Here is a 17,948-nt window from a genome sequence, read left to right as displayed (position 1 = left end):
TCTTTTATTTCAAGATGGAATTCTGATGTATTGGTGGCTTTCACGTCTTGCTATCATCCTATATTTGAGAAAACAGTGAGCAGAAAAATAACAAGGCCTGAGTGACAAAAACCCTAAATGTGTTTTTACTTCCTTTCCCTTCTCTCTTGTAGGAGCATAGTCTACAGTAAACAAAGATCTGAGAGCATCAAAGTTCCCTCTCTGAAATGATACAAAATTTTAATAGTGGTTCAAAGAAAAAAAATTTTTAATTCCTTACCCAGAAGATCCAGTGCTCTTACAAACACCAAGGAGGGGCCTTTTTTCAGCAAAGTTGTCACACTTTTGAGCACCTGATAAAGAATATGAAATAAAATGTAAAATAAAACTTTGAGAAGTATTCTTATATATTTCCCATTATCTTCATTCTTTCAAAACACTTATAGCTAAAGAGATAGCAAAACATTCATTGAAATTGATATATTTATACAATTGACTGAACAAAAAATAGAAAAGCTATAAATAAACCTATAACTATTTTTAAAATTGAACCAACTTTTAAAACCCCTTTTTTTAATTGGTAACAACTTCAATCTTATACACATTCTCCATGAGATCAGAAAATCACCCCCAATTCCACCAACTAATTACCTAAGAGTTGTATAACCTTGATGTCAAAACTAAATAAAGGAAGGTCACAGCAGAAACTATTAAAACTTAAAAATTTCAGGCCATTCTCAATACATAACATTGCAAAATCCTGAAGAAAGACTAGTAAAATGAATAGCAATGTATTACGAAAACAAAAAATCCGTCAGTCCATGAACAAAGACTGAAAGACAATGTCAACCAGACAGCTCCAAGAAAACAGCACAATCAAAGCACCCTCAATAAAGTTAGAGGCTGACAAACACGTACACATCACTTGCAATCAGCTTCTTAGTTTGCTGCTTACGAACAGGTACAACAGCCTAGAAAAAGTTGCTAACAATTTTTTGAAACTATCATTAATAATTTTAAAAATATGAAAAGATATTTCAGGCATGAAACAATTTAAGAATGCAGTGAAGGGCTTCCCTGGTGGCGCAGTGGTTAAGAATCTGCCTGCCAATGCAGGGGACATGGGTGCGAGCCCTGGTCTGGGAAGATCCCACATGCCTTGGAGCAACTAAGCCCATGCGCCACAACTACTGAGCCTGTGCTCTAGAGCCCAAGAGCCACAACTACTGAAGGCCTCATGCCACAAGTACTGAAGCCCGTGCGCCTAGAGCCCTGTGCTCCACAAGAAGAGAAGCCACTGCAATGAGAAGCCCGAGCACCACAACAACAAAGAGTAGCTCCCGCTAGCAGCAACTACAAGAAGCCCACACACAGCAAGAGACCCAACGCAGCCATAAATAAATAAATAAATAAATAAACAAACAAACAATTTTTTTTTAAAGGATGCAATGAAAACCCGATGCTTAGACAATAAAAGAGAGCTCTGGGAAATTAAAAACAAGGTAGATAGTATTTAGACACTCAACGCAATGGTCAGAGAAAATTTCCTAAAGAACAGAGCAAAAAACATCAAAAAAAGAGAAAATACAGCATTAATTTATATTCACACAAACACATACACAAAAGAATGGTTACAGGACAGTCTCAAAGTTCCAATACAGTCAAGGAAGGGAGGGAATACGGGGATATGTGTATAAAAACAGATGATTGAACTTGGTGTACCCCCCAAAAAATAAAAAAATAAAAAAAATAAAAAAGTTCCAATACATAGGTAGGAATTCCAACAAGAGAGAACAGAGAAAAATAGAGGCAGAAAGAATGCATGAAATGTTCCAAAAATTTTAAGAGAACAAACAAGAATAAACAAGAATTTTTCAAGAGCAAGGCAAGGATTCCACTCTCACCACTGCTATTAAACATAGTACTAGAAGTTCTAGGCAAGGCAACGGAGCAGAAAAGAAAGGGAAAAAAAGTCATACCGATAAGAAAGGAAGAAATAAACCTTCCTATCTGAAGATAACATGATTGATACATTGAAAATCCCAAGGAATCAACAACAAAAACTCCTGGAGTTAATGAGTTAGCTCAGCAAGGTCACCAGAGTCAAGATCAACATACAAAAATCAACTGCATTTCTGTATACTAGCAACAAGCATATAGAATTCCAGAATTCCAGATTAAAAATACAACACCATTTATAATTGCTCAAAAGAACATCAACTACTCAGGTGTGAATCTAAAAACACATATACAGGATTTATATACTGAAAACTACAAAATGCTGATTCAAGAAATGAAAGACAATCTAAGTAAATGGATATACACAACTGACAGAACACGCACAGATTAATGGAACAGAAGAGAATCCAGAAATAGACCCAAACAAATATGGTCAACTGACTTTTGAAAGAGGTATAAAGGCAATTAAGTGGAACAAGACAATTTGACCATTTCAACAAAGGGTCCTGGAGCAACTGGATTCCCATAGAAAAAGAATAAAACTGGAAATAAAACACCGTATCTAAAACTAATGGATCAAAGATTAAAATGTAAAAGTACATAACTTTTAGAAGAAAACAAAAGAAAAACGCAGGACCTACAGTTTGGTGAAGAGGTCTCAGACATGACACCAGAAAATATGATCCATGAGACCCAAAAAACCAATAAATTGGCTATATAATTAAAATTATAAACAAGCTACACATTGGAAAAAAGTACTCATAAAACACATATCTGACAAAGGACCCATCTAGAAGATATGAAATAATCTCAATATACTCAAAACTAAAAATAAATAAATAAATCCAGCTTTAAAATGTGTGGGAAGACATTCTGGAACCTTTTTGATGTGGGCCGAGCGATGGGATTCTTGAGCAGTGGAGGAGCTGAGGGTGCGGGGCATGGAGACTAATATCACCCTGTTTGGTCCTGAGGGATGGCTGGTTAGCCAAAGACGGGTAAGATTCCTCAGAGGAGGAACAACCTAAGACAGGCACAGCCGCAGAGGGGCCAACAGGGGTGGTGCATAGAACCTTCCTTATATCACTGTGTTTGGCCCTGGAGGATGACTGGTTAGCCAGAGACGGGTAAGATTCCTCAAGGGAGGAACAACCTAAGACAGGCACAGTCGCAGAGGGGCCAACACGGGTGGGGCACAGACCCCTAATATCTGAGCGAGGTCTCCTGCCCCCAGGGCTGTTTTGCTCTCCACCCCCAGCTCAAATCCACACCTGCTCAATTCGGACCCAGGAAGTAAACAAAGATAATTGCCTCAATCATGTGAGGCCTTTGACTGTTTATGAGTGTAACCTGAGAATGTTAGCCCACGAACTCAATAAAAGCAGCCTGGGATGAGTCAGTGGGGCTCTTGATCCGAGAGGTCTTGAGCCCCCCGGTCCCACTTTTCTCTTCAGTCTGTGTCTGTGTCTTCTTCAAGCTTGCGGCACCCGTCACTCACCTCGAGTCGCCGAGCTGGTCTCGGCAAAAATGGGCAAAAGAAAAAAAGAGGGGATATATGTATACATATAGCTGATTCACTCTGCTGTACTGTAGAAACTAACACAACATTGCAAAGCAGCTATACTCCAAAAAAAATTTAGAAAAATAAAAGAAAATGGGCAAAAGACCTGAAGAGACATTTCACTGAAAAGAAGATATGGAAAACACATGCAAATGAAAAGATTTTCAACAACATTAGGAACCAGGGAAACGTAAAACACAATTGCTGGCAAAAATGCAGAGAACTTAGATCTTTCATACATTCCTGGTGGAAATGTAAAATGCTACAGACCCTTTATAAAAGAGTGTGGGAGTTTCTTTAAAAAACAGAAACAAAAAACCTAAACATACACTTACCATACATCCCAGCAATCATACTACTGGGCATGTATCCCAGAAAAATAAAAACTACATCCACACAAACTTGTACACAAATTTCATAGTAGATTTATTTTAAATAGCAAAATTAGTGAAATCATCCCTGATGTCTTTCAACACATGAATGATACCTCCATACCATACAATATTAATCAATACTAAGAAGGAATTACTGATACAATAAACAACTTGGATATATCTCAAGAAACTTGTGCTAAGTGAAAAGGCAATACTGTGTAAGTCCATTCATGTAACAATCTTGAAATGACAAAATTAGTATAGAGATAGAAAACAGACTGATAAATTCCCAAAGGTTAGGAATAATGGAAGGAGACAGTATGAAGGAGATTACTGTAGTGATGGAACAGATCTGTATCTTGATTAGTGGTTACATGAATCTACACATGTGATAAAATGACATGGAACTATTTGCACTGTCCACCAATGTTAATTTCCTGGTTTTTATATTCTACTTAAGATAATAACCAGCTGGGTAGAGGCTGCATAGGACCTGTCTGTAGTATTTTTGCAACTTTCTTTAAATATGTAATATTTCAGAAGGAAGTTTTTTAAAATGGAAGATAGAATAAAAAGGATAAATATTTTCTTTTAATATTATATAACTTAGTTTATGCTCTTTAAAAAAATACATATGTCGAGTGAGATGACAAGCCACAGACTTGGAGAAATACTTGCAAAAGACACAAATGATAAAGGAGGGCTGTCCCAAACATAACAGTGTACTTTTAAAACTAAACAATAAGGGACTTCCCTGGTGGCGCAGTGGTTAAGAATCTGCCTGCCAATGCTGGGGACACGGGTTTGATCCCTAGTCTGGAAAGATCCCACATGCTGCGGAGCAACTAAGCCCGTGCACCACAACTACTGAGACCGAGTGCTGCAACTACTGAAGCTCGAGAGCCTAGAGTCCATATTCCACAACAAGAGAAGCCACTGCACTGAGAAGTCTGCACACCACAAAAAGCAGCCCCCACTTGCCACAACTAGAGAAAGCCTGTGAGCAGCAACAAAGATCCAACATGGCCAAAAATAAAAAAAATAAAAAAAACACACACACACACAAAAAACTAAACAGTAAGAAAATGAAAAACCCAATTTAAAAATGAGAAAAAGATCTGAACAGACACTTAACCAAAGTAAATATACAGATGGCCAATAAGCACATGAAAAGATGCTCCACGTCATAGGTCATCAGGGAAATTCAAGTTAAAACAAAAACAAGATACCACTCCACACATACTAGACTGGCCAAAATGAAAAACAAAAACAATACCAGATGCTGACAAGGATTTGGAGCAACAAGAACTCTCAGTCATCACTAGAGGGAATACAAAATGATAGAGCCACAATGGAAGACCAGTGTGGCAGTTTGCTACAAAACTAAACATACTCTTACTACAAGATCCAGCAATCGTGCTCCTTGGTATTTACCCAAAGGAGCTGAAAACTTTGTTCACACAAAAGCCTGCACATGGACATTTATATCAGCTTTGTTCACAGCTGCCAAAACTTGGAAGCAGTCAAGACGACATTCAGCAGATGAGTGGATAAATAAACTGTGGTACCTCCAGACAATGGAATATGACTCAGGACTAAAACAAAATGAGCTATCGAGCTAAGAAAAAACATGGGGGGAACTTAAATACACATTGCATGGCTCTGGAAAAGGCAAGAGAGTTTTTAATACTGAGACAGAAAAAAGATCAGTGGTCTCCAGGGTTTAAGAAGCAAGGAGGCATGAATAAGTTGAGCACAGAGGATGTTTAGGGCAGGAAAACTATTCTGTATGGACACTACAATGGTGGATACATGTCCTTATGCACTTGTCAAAACCAAAAGAATGTACAACATGAATAGGGAACCTTAATGCATGGATGCACTGGATGATAATGATGTCAGTGTGGGTACTGCTGCGGTGTGGAGTATGAATAGCGGGGGAAGTTCTGCAATGTGTGGGGTCAGGAGATCTATGCCAACTCTCTGTACTTTCTGCTCAATCTTGCTATTTAAAAAGTGCTCTTAAAATATTAATTTTAAAAAGCTATAGAAAGCTCTTGAACACCCATGTTCACTACAGAATCATTCACAATAGCAAAAAGGTGGCAGTAACACAAATGCCCACCAAATGATGACTAGATAAAGAAAATGTATGTATTAAAAAGGAAATCCTATCACATGTTACACATGGATGAATCCTGAGGACATTATGCTAAATCAAATAAACTAGTCACGAAAAGATAAGTACTCCACTTGCATGGAGCATCTAAAACAAAGTCTTAGAAACAGAAATATGTGATTACCAGGGGCTGGTGATGGAGGGAGAAATGGAAAGCTGTCGTTCAATGGGTATAGATTTCTTTGAAAGTACTTAACACCGCCAAGCTGCCCAATTAAAAGTCTGTAAAGATTTAAAGATGGTAGATTTTATGTTATGTGATTTTTACCACAATTTTGAAAAAGGTACAAATAAGTTGTCTGCTTGCACAAGTATGTGCCCATGTGAGTGTGTGTAGTTAGGCAGATACATAGACAGACAGATATTTAGTTACCTTAAGTGCTAAAGACATATCAACACCAATTGCAGGATAGGGATAGTCCTCTTAGGGGTTTAGGATGGAGACAATATTTGGGAGGGGTAACCAGGGGACTTCAACATTCTTTTAGCAATGTCTTATTTCTTCACTAGATGGTAAACAGCAACCGGAATGTTAATTCAGGACTTCCTTGGTGGCAACAGTGGTTAAGAATCCGCTTGCCAATGCAGGAGAAATGGGTTCAATCCCTGGTCTGGGAAGATCCCATAATCCCTGATCCAGGAAGATCCTATATGCCATGGAGCAACTAAACCCGTGTGCTACAACTACTGAGCCTGTGCTCTAGAGCCCGAGAGCCACAACTATTGAACCCACATGCCATAACTACTGAAGCCTGCTCACCTAGAGACCATGCTCTGCAACAAGAGAAGCCACCACAATGAGAAGCCCACGCACTGCAACGAAGAGGAGCCCCCACTCTCTGCAACTAGAGAAAGCCCGCATGCAGCAACAAAGACCCAAGAGAGCCAATAAGTAAGTGAATAAATAAATAATTTTTTTTTTAAATCCACGTTAATGGATCCCTCCAAAAATAATGAGGTTTAATCCAGAGGAGGACAGGTTAATGGTTGCACATTTAGATTGTGATCTGACATAATATACTTTTAAATTGTGATAATAATTATACAAAATAGGTTAAGACAAGTTCTATGATCCATTAACCATGTATTATCACACCTTAAAAAGATCAAAACTATAAACACACTGTTGATGAATAAAGTTCTCCATGACTAATTTTTGAGAAGCTTAAAAAATCAGTGCCTACATTTTCACTACACATTAATTTACTATAGATTGTGTGCTATTACTCGCCAAACAAATAAATCAGATTTCACAATTAACAATATGACTTTCGAACAAACCACAAGTTAAAAATTAACTGGTCCAAAGCCCGTAATGCTCCCAATTAATTATAACTGAACTTCACCTACACAAGACCAATTCTTTACTCCTCCATATTTCACCTTCAGCTTTAACAATACCTATTTTCCCTCTGCCTCCTGGTGTTTTGACAAGGTCTTTAAGGTTTGTACCTGTATTATACACACCAATTTGATATTTTGATGAATGATACATCATGTCTTTAAAATGCAAATAACACTGGCAAGAATGGTTTGATTGTTTTTGCATTTCTCACCCCCAAACTGATGAACTCCATTGGTTTCCGCTGACCTACTGAGTTAAAGCAGTTCTACCAAATTTGCTCTCTAGGTCAGTCACCTGACACTTACTAAAGATTTATAATCATCATAGATATTCAGAAAGGTAACCAAGCAAAAAATTTGAACTACAAAATAATGCCCTCACTTAAGAACAACATAAAGCCAAAAGCACCACTGTATTAGCAAAACCGTGTAAACAGAAAAGATGAATCTACAATAAGCAAACAAATCATAACAAAGCCTTCAATTTCTTTGAGGCACACTGTACGTTACATTTGTTCAAAGTTGGAAAACCATGCAACAAAACCTTAACTCTGCCTTAAATAAGTTCTTTGTGGGTGGTTGGAATAAATACAATTTTTTAAAGTGTTGGTATAAAAATTCTACAATCTCATGAACACTGCAGCTATTAACCTGATTTTTCTTGCAATATAAATAGCATGTATTCTCCTTGATGCCTAATGGAGTCATCACCCTCCCATAATGTAATCCTCCAAATTGTAGAGGATTAACTTTTTATATATAAAATTGTGTTTATTTGCATGTACAATAGAGAGAATGACGTTACACACACCTGTTCTACAGCATTTAACAGAATGCAGCACGATGATTGAAATGAAAAGCGGTTAGCTAAATCCATCAAATATAAAAACTATTGCAATCCTGTTGCAAAGTCCTTTTGTTAAACTCCTTTTATTCTAAATCCTTTTAATTCTGTCCTATAACACTAAAACATTTATAAAAAGCTTAAAATCCTAATAAATCGCACAATTAAAGTAATGAAAATGGGCTTGCCCACCAAGTCACTATCTCCTCTCCCCCTCTCCCCCCAAAATTCAAGACAGTATGCATGTCAGAAAATGTTAAATAATACCCTCCCACCATACACACCATCGTAAACTCATTTAAACTGCAGAGTTTAAGTTCATGAATCAGCCTTAAGGATTTCAAGATATCAAATAGGAACCACTTTTGTATGGATCCAAAATCATATCCAGAGGCAAAAACATCCAACTGATAATAAAATATCCCAACTCTACTCTTTCGATGTTGAGGATGATATCTGGAAAATAGAGACTTTACACAGAAGTATATTAAGTAGGCACTAATTTTAACTAAGAGTGCCTTCTGCAGAAAGATTCCAATGAACAATTTAATTCATTTTATCAGTTAAACTGTTTCCAAGTCTTCCATTCCATTTGTTACCTTACTGAAATAATTCTTTTAGAAAATATTTAATTCAATAAGGTTGTCCAAACCCATTTTCCTTATATATTCTCTCAGTGTGAGCTTCAAGTTGTAGTCATATTTTGCAGATCGAAATTTTAGCTAGAAAGTATGATTCTGTCATCAGTTTGTAGTCAATACATTCTATTGTGTGTAATTTTAGATTCTGCGTATTTTCCCACTAAAAAGTTCTCTTTTATTATACAATGTTTTATTTTGTGCTACAAAACAATCTCCATTATGAACTGGATACTCTTCATGTTTATTTCTCACCTAAAGAGAGAAAAATGTGAGGAATTTTTTTAGAACAAAGAACACAAAGTGGAAGAGGAGATGAAGAGGGAGAAATGGGAAAACAGACACAGAGGCTGCAGGTACCACCAACCAACCACAATAAAAACAGGACAGAAATTTTATTGCCTTCCACAGTTTTATCAAAACATGATCACCAAGGGCTTCCCTGGTGGCACAGCAGTTAAGAATCTGTCTGCCAATGCAGGGGACACAGGTTTGAGCCTTGGGCTGGGAAGATCCCACATGCTGCAGAGCAACTAAGCCCGAGCACCACAACTACTGAGCCTGAGCTCTAGAGCCCGTGAGCCACAACTACTGAAGCTTGCATACCTAGAGCCCGTGCTCCGCAACAACAGGAGCCACCACAACGAGAAGCCCACGTACCGCAATGAAGAGTAGCTCCCACTCACAACTAGAGAAAGCCTGTGTGCAGCAACGAAGACCCAACGCAGCCATAAATAAATAAATAAATAATAAAATAAATCTGAAAAAAAATTTTAAAAAACAAACACAAAAACATGATCAAGTACATCCTTGTGTCTGCCTCAAATATCCAAACTATGCATATACATTTTAGACTCCACAGTGACTTCAAAAAGTTTAAAATGTTAAAGACATATTTTAGTTATTGCTGGCATTATTGTCTTCCTCCATAAGTTAAAACATTCAGCATGTGAAATATCCCTTGATATTTAGTGGCATCACATTATTTCTCTTCAAGGATCAGGCCCCTTGTGCTCTTTCACAGATTTGACTCACCAGACCTTAACAAACACAAGGTACAAATTATACATTTGACAAAGGAGTAAAATGAGATTTTTGAGAGGCTAAATAATTTTCCCAAGTTATTGTGATACTAAACTATGTGCCAACCAGAAAGATGGCCCAGAATTTGTTCCTCTGTTACCCTGGCTCATTGAAAAATCTACTGCCAGAAAGTGATGATCAAGAAGAACCCTGCTGGGAAACAAATAAAATTACTGATAAAGGCTAATGTATCTAATCCCTTAGTGCTTTAATTCTCTCATCTGTAAAGTGGAGATAAGTACCAATACCTCACATAGGATTGCTGTGAGGATTAAGAAAGATAATAAATGGAATGGACTACACAAGGTGCTGCAACATGTAAGAACTCAATAAACTTTATGCAGTTATTGTTGCTGGCAACTGTCATGTTGTGAATCCATTCATCTACTTTCCTGGTAAGAAAAAAATACTGTTCACATCCTTAACTCCTTTCTTGCTCTTCTACCAATATATCTCTCTGACGTAGCTCTCTACCCTGCTCACCCACACTGGAATATGCCAAGCACACTCCTGCCTCAGGAACACTCCATTTTCTGCTATCTCCTGGTCATCTCCATCGTTCTCTTACATACCTTTTTTAGGTCATTGCTAAAATATTTTCCAATCAGAAAGCTCACCCTCTATCATGCTTCCGCTCCTTACTCTGATTTGTTTTTCTTTAAAGCACTTAACAGAGCCTCATATTATACACATTTGATTGACTGATTCATCTATCTCAGCTCACCCAAATGATGACTCAGACTCCACGAGACAAAAAGACATATGACAAAGTTCTCAACAGCTTTATAATAGCTGAAAGTTCACAACAGTTCATAATAGCTCAAAAATATATATTCAACCCAACAGAAAAATGAGTAATTAAATATATTCATAAAATGGAACACTACTCAGCAATAAAAAGGAATGATATACTGATACATGCAACATCATCAAGAACAGGGACAACTACTCCTCTAAAGTGAAAGAAAGTGGAACAGCATATGCTTCCAAGGGGGTGAGGATGACTGGGAAAGGGCACATGAGGACTTTCTGGGGTAAGAGAAATAATCTTTCTAGAGGTATGGTTTACATAAGTGTATGTATTTGTCAAAACCCAAACTGTAACAGGTAAATCTCTGCATTTCTCTGTATAAGGAAGTTGTTCAGTGGTAAAGGAAATAAACTGTGTGCATGACATTAATAGTGGTTGATTAGAGTGATAAGAATAGAGGTAGGCTTTTCTCTCTTTTTTTTTTTTTATCTAAAACGTGACCAAAATATTAGTAATGAGTCTAGGGGAAGGATATACAGGAGTTTATTGTCCTACACATTTCACCATTCTGCGGGTTTTATGTTTTTTGCAAAAACGAGTTGGAATATGCATTCTAATATGCATTAGAATAAAAAGGATAAAATGATATACATGAAGATGTAAACTATGATATCAAAAACACAAAATGTGGGGAAGAAGAGTTAAAATGTAGATCATTTAGAATGTGTTAAAACTTAAATGATTAACAGTTTAAAACGAAGTACAGTTAAAGATCAACATATATGAACCCAATAGTAATTAACAAATCAAAAACCTACAATAAATACGCAAAAACTAGAGAGAAAAGAACACAAGCATACCACAAAAAAATCATCAAACCACAAGGGAAGAAACTTAAAGAGGAGGAAAAGTACAGAGAACTACAAAAACGACCAGAATACAAGGAACAAAACGGCACTAAGTACATACAAATCAAAAATCACTTTAAATGTCAATGGAATAAATGCTTCAATCGAAAGACAGAGTGGATGATTGGATTACAAACAAGAAGCATCTATATTCTGCTTCAAAAAGCCAAAAACACACACAAACTGAAAGCAAAGAGACGTAAAAAGAAATTTCGTGCAAATGGAAACAACAAGGAGGGGGGTAGCAATACTCATATCAAACAAAATAGACTTTAAAACAAAATCTGTAACAAATGACAAAGAAGGGCATTATTTAATGATAATGGGATCAACATAAGAAGAGGATATCACACTCAACATATACGCAGCTAATACAAGAGCACCTAAATATATAAAGCAAATATTAACAGACATAAAGGGAGAAATTGGCAATAATACGTTAACAGCAGGGGACTTTAACCTCTCGCTTACATCAATAGACAAATCATCCATACAGAAAATCAAGAAGGAAAATAGTAGTCTTAAATGACACATTAGATAACTTAATCTTAATAGATATCTACAGGACATTCCATCCCAAAAGATCAGAATACACATTCTTATCAAGTATACATGGAATGTTCTCCAGGATAGATCATATGTTAGGCCAAAAATAACTCTCAACAAATTTAAGAGAATGGGAATTGCATCAAGCATTTTTTCCAACCACAATGCTTTAAAACTAGAAAGCAATTACAGGAAGAAAAATGGGAAAAATGAAACAATATGCTACTAAAAAAACCAATTGGTCAATGAAGAAATTGAAGAGGAAATCAGAAAATACCTCAAGACAAATGAAAATGGAAACATAGCTTTCTAATATCTGTGGGATACAGCATTTGAAAAATTCAACATTCTTTCATGATATAAACTTTCATCAAAGTGGGTATAGAGGGAACATATCTCAACACAATAAAAGCCATTTATGACAAACCCACAGCTAACATCATGCTCAATACTGAAAAGCTGAAAGCTTTCCCCCTAATATCAGGAACAAGACAATGATGACCTCTCTTGCCACTTCTGTTTAATATAGTATTGGAAGTCCTAGCCACAGCAATAAGACAAAGAAAAGAAATAAAAGGCATCCAAATTGGAAGGGAAGGAGTAAAACTGTCACTATTTGAAATGAAATGATACCATATATAGAAAACCCTAAAGTCTCCACCAAAAAAATCCATTAGAACTAACAAATGACTTCAGTAAAGCTGCAGGATACAAGATTAATACATTTTTTAAAACCTATTGCTTTCCCCTACACTAATAATAAACTATCAAAAAGAAAGCAAGAAAACAATCCCATTTAAAATCACATCAAAAAGAATAAAATACCTAGGAATAAGCTTAGCCAAAGAGGTGAAAGACTTATAATCTGTAAACTATAAAACACTGATAAAGAAAATGAAGATGATATAAAACCATGGAAAGATATCATATGTTCATGGATTGGAAGAATTAATATTGTTAAAATGTCCATACTATCAGAGCAGTCTACAGATTTAATGTAATCAGTTATCAAAATACTCGTAATAGGACTTCCCTGGCAGTCCAGTGGTTACGACTCCGTGCTTCCACTGCAAGGGACACCAGGTTCAATCCCTGGTTGGGGAACTAAGATTCTGTGGCAAAACAAACAAACAAACAAAAAACCTGTGACATTTTTCACAGAACTAGAACAAATAATCCTAAAATTTATATGGAACCAAAAAAGATCCTGAACTGCCAAAGCAATCTTGAGGAAAAAAGAACAAAGTGGGAAGTACCATACTCCCTGACTATATTACAAAGCTACAGTAATCAAAAGAGCATGGCATTGGCACAAAAAGCGACACATAGATCAAAGGAAGAGAATAAAAAGCCCAGAAATAAATCCATAGGTTTACGGTCAATTAATCTACAACAAAGGAGGCATGAGTATACAATGGAGAAAAGACAGTCTCTTCAATAAGTCGTGCTGGGAAACTGGACAGCTACATGTAAAAGGATGCAATCAGAACATTTTCTCATACCATATACAAAAATAATGTCAAAATGGATTAAAGATCTGAATGTAAGTCCAGAAACCAAACATAGGCCAAACACCCTTTGAATTTACACTTACTATAAGCCTTGACTGCATTCTATAATACAGAATTCGGACCATATTCCAGAAGTTTATATACTTTCCTGACATCAATTCTAAAAGGTTTATGCTTTATATTCTACTTAATTTCTATGTTCACACAGCCACATCTCATCCAACCTCCCCATGTTTGAGCACACTTTACATGGCACATTTTTTATCATATGATAAAGAAAGAAATCTAGGGATGCCAAGTATAAAATGAGAAACAATAAAAGCCAGAAATAGTTTCAAACCATAGATGTGACATTATCTCATAGTTTACATTAATATGGAAACTCTATAAACCAGGAAAGAATGTTTCATTTTGAACAAATATGTCCAGGTAATTGAAAATTAATTCTGGCAATCACTGAGAACAGAAGAAGAAAACTGTATTACCAAAATCTTAACATGCTTAGAAATTATCGATATTTACGTACACAAACATGTAAAAATAAATATGCATGCACTGAAGGACTTTAATTAGCATAATATGTTAAGCCTTAAGTTAGAATGTTCAAAGAAACAAATAACACGTTTTATAGTCACAAAAATTGACTATAAAACATAAGCAATTTGAAATCATACACACATGGACTTAAGGTTTATGACCTTAACTCTGAATTTTAGCCAACACATTTGTAAACTGGAGATTCTACCTGCCTTGCACATAGGAAGTACTCAAAAATGATAGCTATTATAATAAAATAAGATTAAAATGAAAGAATTCTGTAGGAGAGTTGATGTTAAAAAGTTGGTGACATAAACCTTTAAGCATAAGCTAAACATAGCAGGCAATTATTAAGTAGCAATTATGAGCCTCACAGGGCCACAAGCTATCTGAAAGGATGCAACAGACAAACAAAAGTCTTCTTTCCTGAGTAGAAAGTTCTAGACTAATCAGAAAACTAGTACCAGGAAATAATAAAAAGCAAAGTAAATGATAGGCATTAAGTTCTATTTTAAAGCACCTGAAAAGCTCAGATACATAATCTTTCCTTGGTTAATCAGAAACATTTAATGGAGAATGTCAAACTGAATTAGGATTCCTTGGAGGACAAGAATATTTGGATAAGGGAACTAAGAAAAAATTAAACATGGAGACAAGAAAATACAAATGAATTAAGACTGAAATCCAGACAAAGTATATATAATCTAACTGGAGAAGGGCTTTTTCAATTGACTAATAGAAAATAAAGCGGGGAGAAGAGTCCAAGATAATGGTGTAGAAAGATCCTGAACTCACCTCCACTCAATGACACACCAAATCTACAGCTATATATAGATCATTTCCACAGAAATGATCTAAAAACTAGATGAATTGCTTCCCCACAACAAAGGATAAAAGGACCACATCCAGACAAGTAAAAAGGCAGAGATAAGGTCTCAGCAAAAATCCTACCCCTGATTCCACAACACACAATAGGGAGAGACCTCACCAGTCTAGAACTCCTGGAGGAGCAGGGGTTGGTGCTCCACATCAGGCACCCCAACCCCTGGGATCTGCACTAGACAAGCCCCTAAAATCTCTAGCTTAGAAAACCAATGAGGCTGACATCTAAGGGACCCAGTGTGCTATAGGGAACTGAGATTCCCCTTTCGATGGACTTGCAAGCAGTCTCACTCAAACTAAGATGAAGGAAAAAAAAGGAATTTGAAAAGTGCCTAGGGACTTCCCTGGTGGTGCAGTGGTTAAGAATCCACCTGCCAATGCAGGGGACACGGGTTTGATCCCTGATCTGGGAAGATTCTGCACAACTAAGCCTATGCAGCACAACTACTGAGCCCACGTGCCACAACTACTGAAGCCCATGCACCTAGAGCCTGTGCTCCGCAACAAGAGAAGCACCACACTGAGAAGCCGGCATACTGCAATGAAGAGTAGCCCCCACTCGCCACAACTAGAGAAAGCCTGCACATAGCAATGAAGACCCAATGCAGCCAAAAAAAAGAAAAGTGCCTGGACTATGTATGAAGAAGACTCATTTGCTAACCTAAAAGCAACCGCTGGAGGGGCAGGAGACAGCAGAATCTCTCCTTGGAGACAGAGGCACGGGTGGATGCCATTACGGCACTTGTCTGCTACCCACTGGTTTGCAGAGCTGGGCTAGACCAGAGGCAGCACCCTCCCTCCAACCTTGCTAAGACAATAGGGAAAGTGGTGGCAACCACTGCCTTGACGAAGCCGGAAAGCTCAGGGGGTTGCAGCATTCCCTCCTGACTGGTTGGAGCGGATGAGCAGGAACAGATGCAGCATTCTGTTGCTCCCTAGCTAAATTCCAGAGCTACATTCAGCCACTTCCTGGCTGAGGCTAACAAGCATGAGCAGTGTGGCATTCTCCCACTCTGAGGCCAAAGCGGGTAGGGGTACACCGCCAAGGCACTCTCCTGCTGCCCTGCTGAACCCATGGGCATGTGCAGTCAAGACATTTTCCCAATGCCTTCAGAAAGCCAGAGGGCCAGCCTCACCACTTACACTCTCCAGCTGACTTGCTAAAGCCAGCAGGCATGTGGAATCCACACAAGGGCCACCCCCTTGATTGCCTGGCCCTGTTGGACAAGGAGGCTGACATTACTGAGCTCTAGGGAACTGTAACAATTGAAAAGACAGTTCTTGGCAGGCCACCACCCCCAGAGCACTGCACAGAAAAACAAATGAAATTCAACCCCAGTCTTCCTGTGAAAGGGGCCTATTTACTTAGCCTGGAGCTTCAGCCTGTGGGACAGGTTTCAGGTTTCCCACACACCCAGGAGCTAAAGAGGTGCTCCCGGGGAGATACCATCCCTGTTTTCCTTTGACCTTGCTACAGCTCTAAAAGACTTGCCAGAAAGGAGCTTGTACAACTGTCTAGAACTCCAATTTTTATAACTCTCACCCAGGAAACACCTACAGATCTCCTGGACTGGAGGGGAGTAGGAATTACAAATGACCCACAGACTGTATATATTTCTATACTTTAAAAGATCTTGCCTGGGGGTCTGGCTTCCAATCAGCTTGAACCTAGGTGCTAAATGAGCTTCCCCCTATTAAAACACTGATAGGTCTTGGCACACCCTCAACAAGCCTGTAAGAATAAATCAAGAATAAATCAAGCAGGACTTCCCTGGTGGTGCAGTGGTTAAGAATCCGCCTGCCAATGCAGGGGACATGCGTTCAATCCCTGGTCCAAGAAGATCCCACATGCCGAGGTGCGACTAAGCCCATGCACCTCAACTACTGAAGCGTGCACACTTTAGGGCCCACATGCCACAACTACTGAGCCTGAATGCTGCAACTACTGAAGCCCATGCACCTAGAGCCCATGCTCTACAACAAGAGAACCACCACTTTGAGAAGCCCATGCACCACACTGAAGAGTAGCCCCCCACCACGACAACTAGAGAAAAGCCCGCACGTGCAACAGCAAAAACCCAACGCAGCCGGAGAGGGGGGAGGAGAAGGAGGAGGGAGAAGGGGGGGAGAAGAAATAAATCAAACAGTTTAGACAATCACAAAGGTTCAAGAGACAACCAAGAGCTAGGGCAAGCCTGAATGAGAAGGTTCATCACCTATACAAGGCCACTCCTTTAAGACCGAGAGACAATTGTTTTGAATAACACATAGAAAACATGTTCCAAATGAAAGAATAAGACAAAACTTCAGAAAAAGACCTTAATGATATGGAGATGAGTAATCTAATAAAGAATTAAAAATAATAGTCATAAAGATGTTCACTGAACTTAGGAGAAGACTGGAAGAACAAAGAGACAGACAGAAAATATTAGAAAGTACCAAATAGAAGCCACAGAGCTGAAGAATACAATAACTGGACTGAAAAATACACTGGAAGGGTTCAATAGCAGACTGGATGAAAGAGAAGAACAGATCAGTGAGTTAGAAGACAAAACAATGGAACTCATCCAGACAGAGAAACAAAAAGAAATAAGAATTTTTTTTTAAATGAAAATTGTTTAAGGGACACATGAGACACCATGAGGCAGAATAACATTGGCATTATAAGGGTCCCAGATGCAGAAGGGAGAGGGAAACTGGCACAAAACTTATTTAAAGAAATAACAGCTGAAAACTTACCTATCCTAGGAAAGGAAACAGACATCCAGGTCCAGGAAGCCCTGAGAGTTCCAAATAAGATGAACCCAAAGATCCATACCAAGACACATCATAATTAAAAAGTCAGGGACTTC

The 17,948-nt window shown here is 37.9% G+C and overlaps 1 protein-coding gene across 9 annotated transcripts in view; it reads right to left on the bottom strand.

The window, feature by feature from the left end:
* The window catches only part of BCAS3 (BCAS3 microtubule associated cell migration factor), a 546,169-nt gene that overhangs the window by 452,398 nt on the left and 75,823 nt on the right, over positions 1–17,948 (bottom strand). For all 9 annotated transcript variants that reach the window (XM_057713964.1, XM_057713962.1, XM_057713969.1 and 6 more), the window contains exon 7: positions 260–332. In XM_057713964.1, coding sequence (XP_057569947.1) covers positions 260–332 — 73 coding nt within the window. The remainder of the gene's footprint in view (positions 1–259; positions 333–17,948) is intronic.

Source organism: Hippopotamus amphibius, chromosome 17, assembly GCF_030028045.1.
Source record: "Hippopotamus amphibius kiboko isolate mHipAmp2 chromosome 17, mHipAmp2.hap2, whole genome shotgun sequence".
In the NCBI taxonomy this organism is placed as follows: Eukaryota; Metazoa; Chordata; class Mammalia; order Artiodactyla; family Hippopotamidae; genus Hippopotamus; species Hippopotamus amphibius.
The sequence above is the reverse complement of the archived record's forward strand: the minus strand, read 5'-3'. Positions and strand labels throughout refer to the sequence as shown.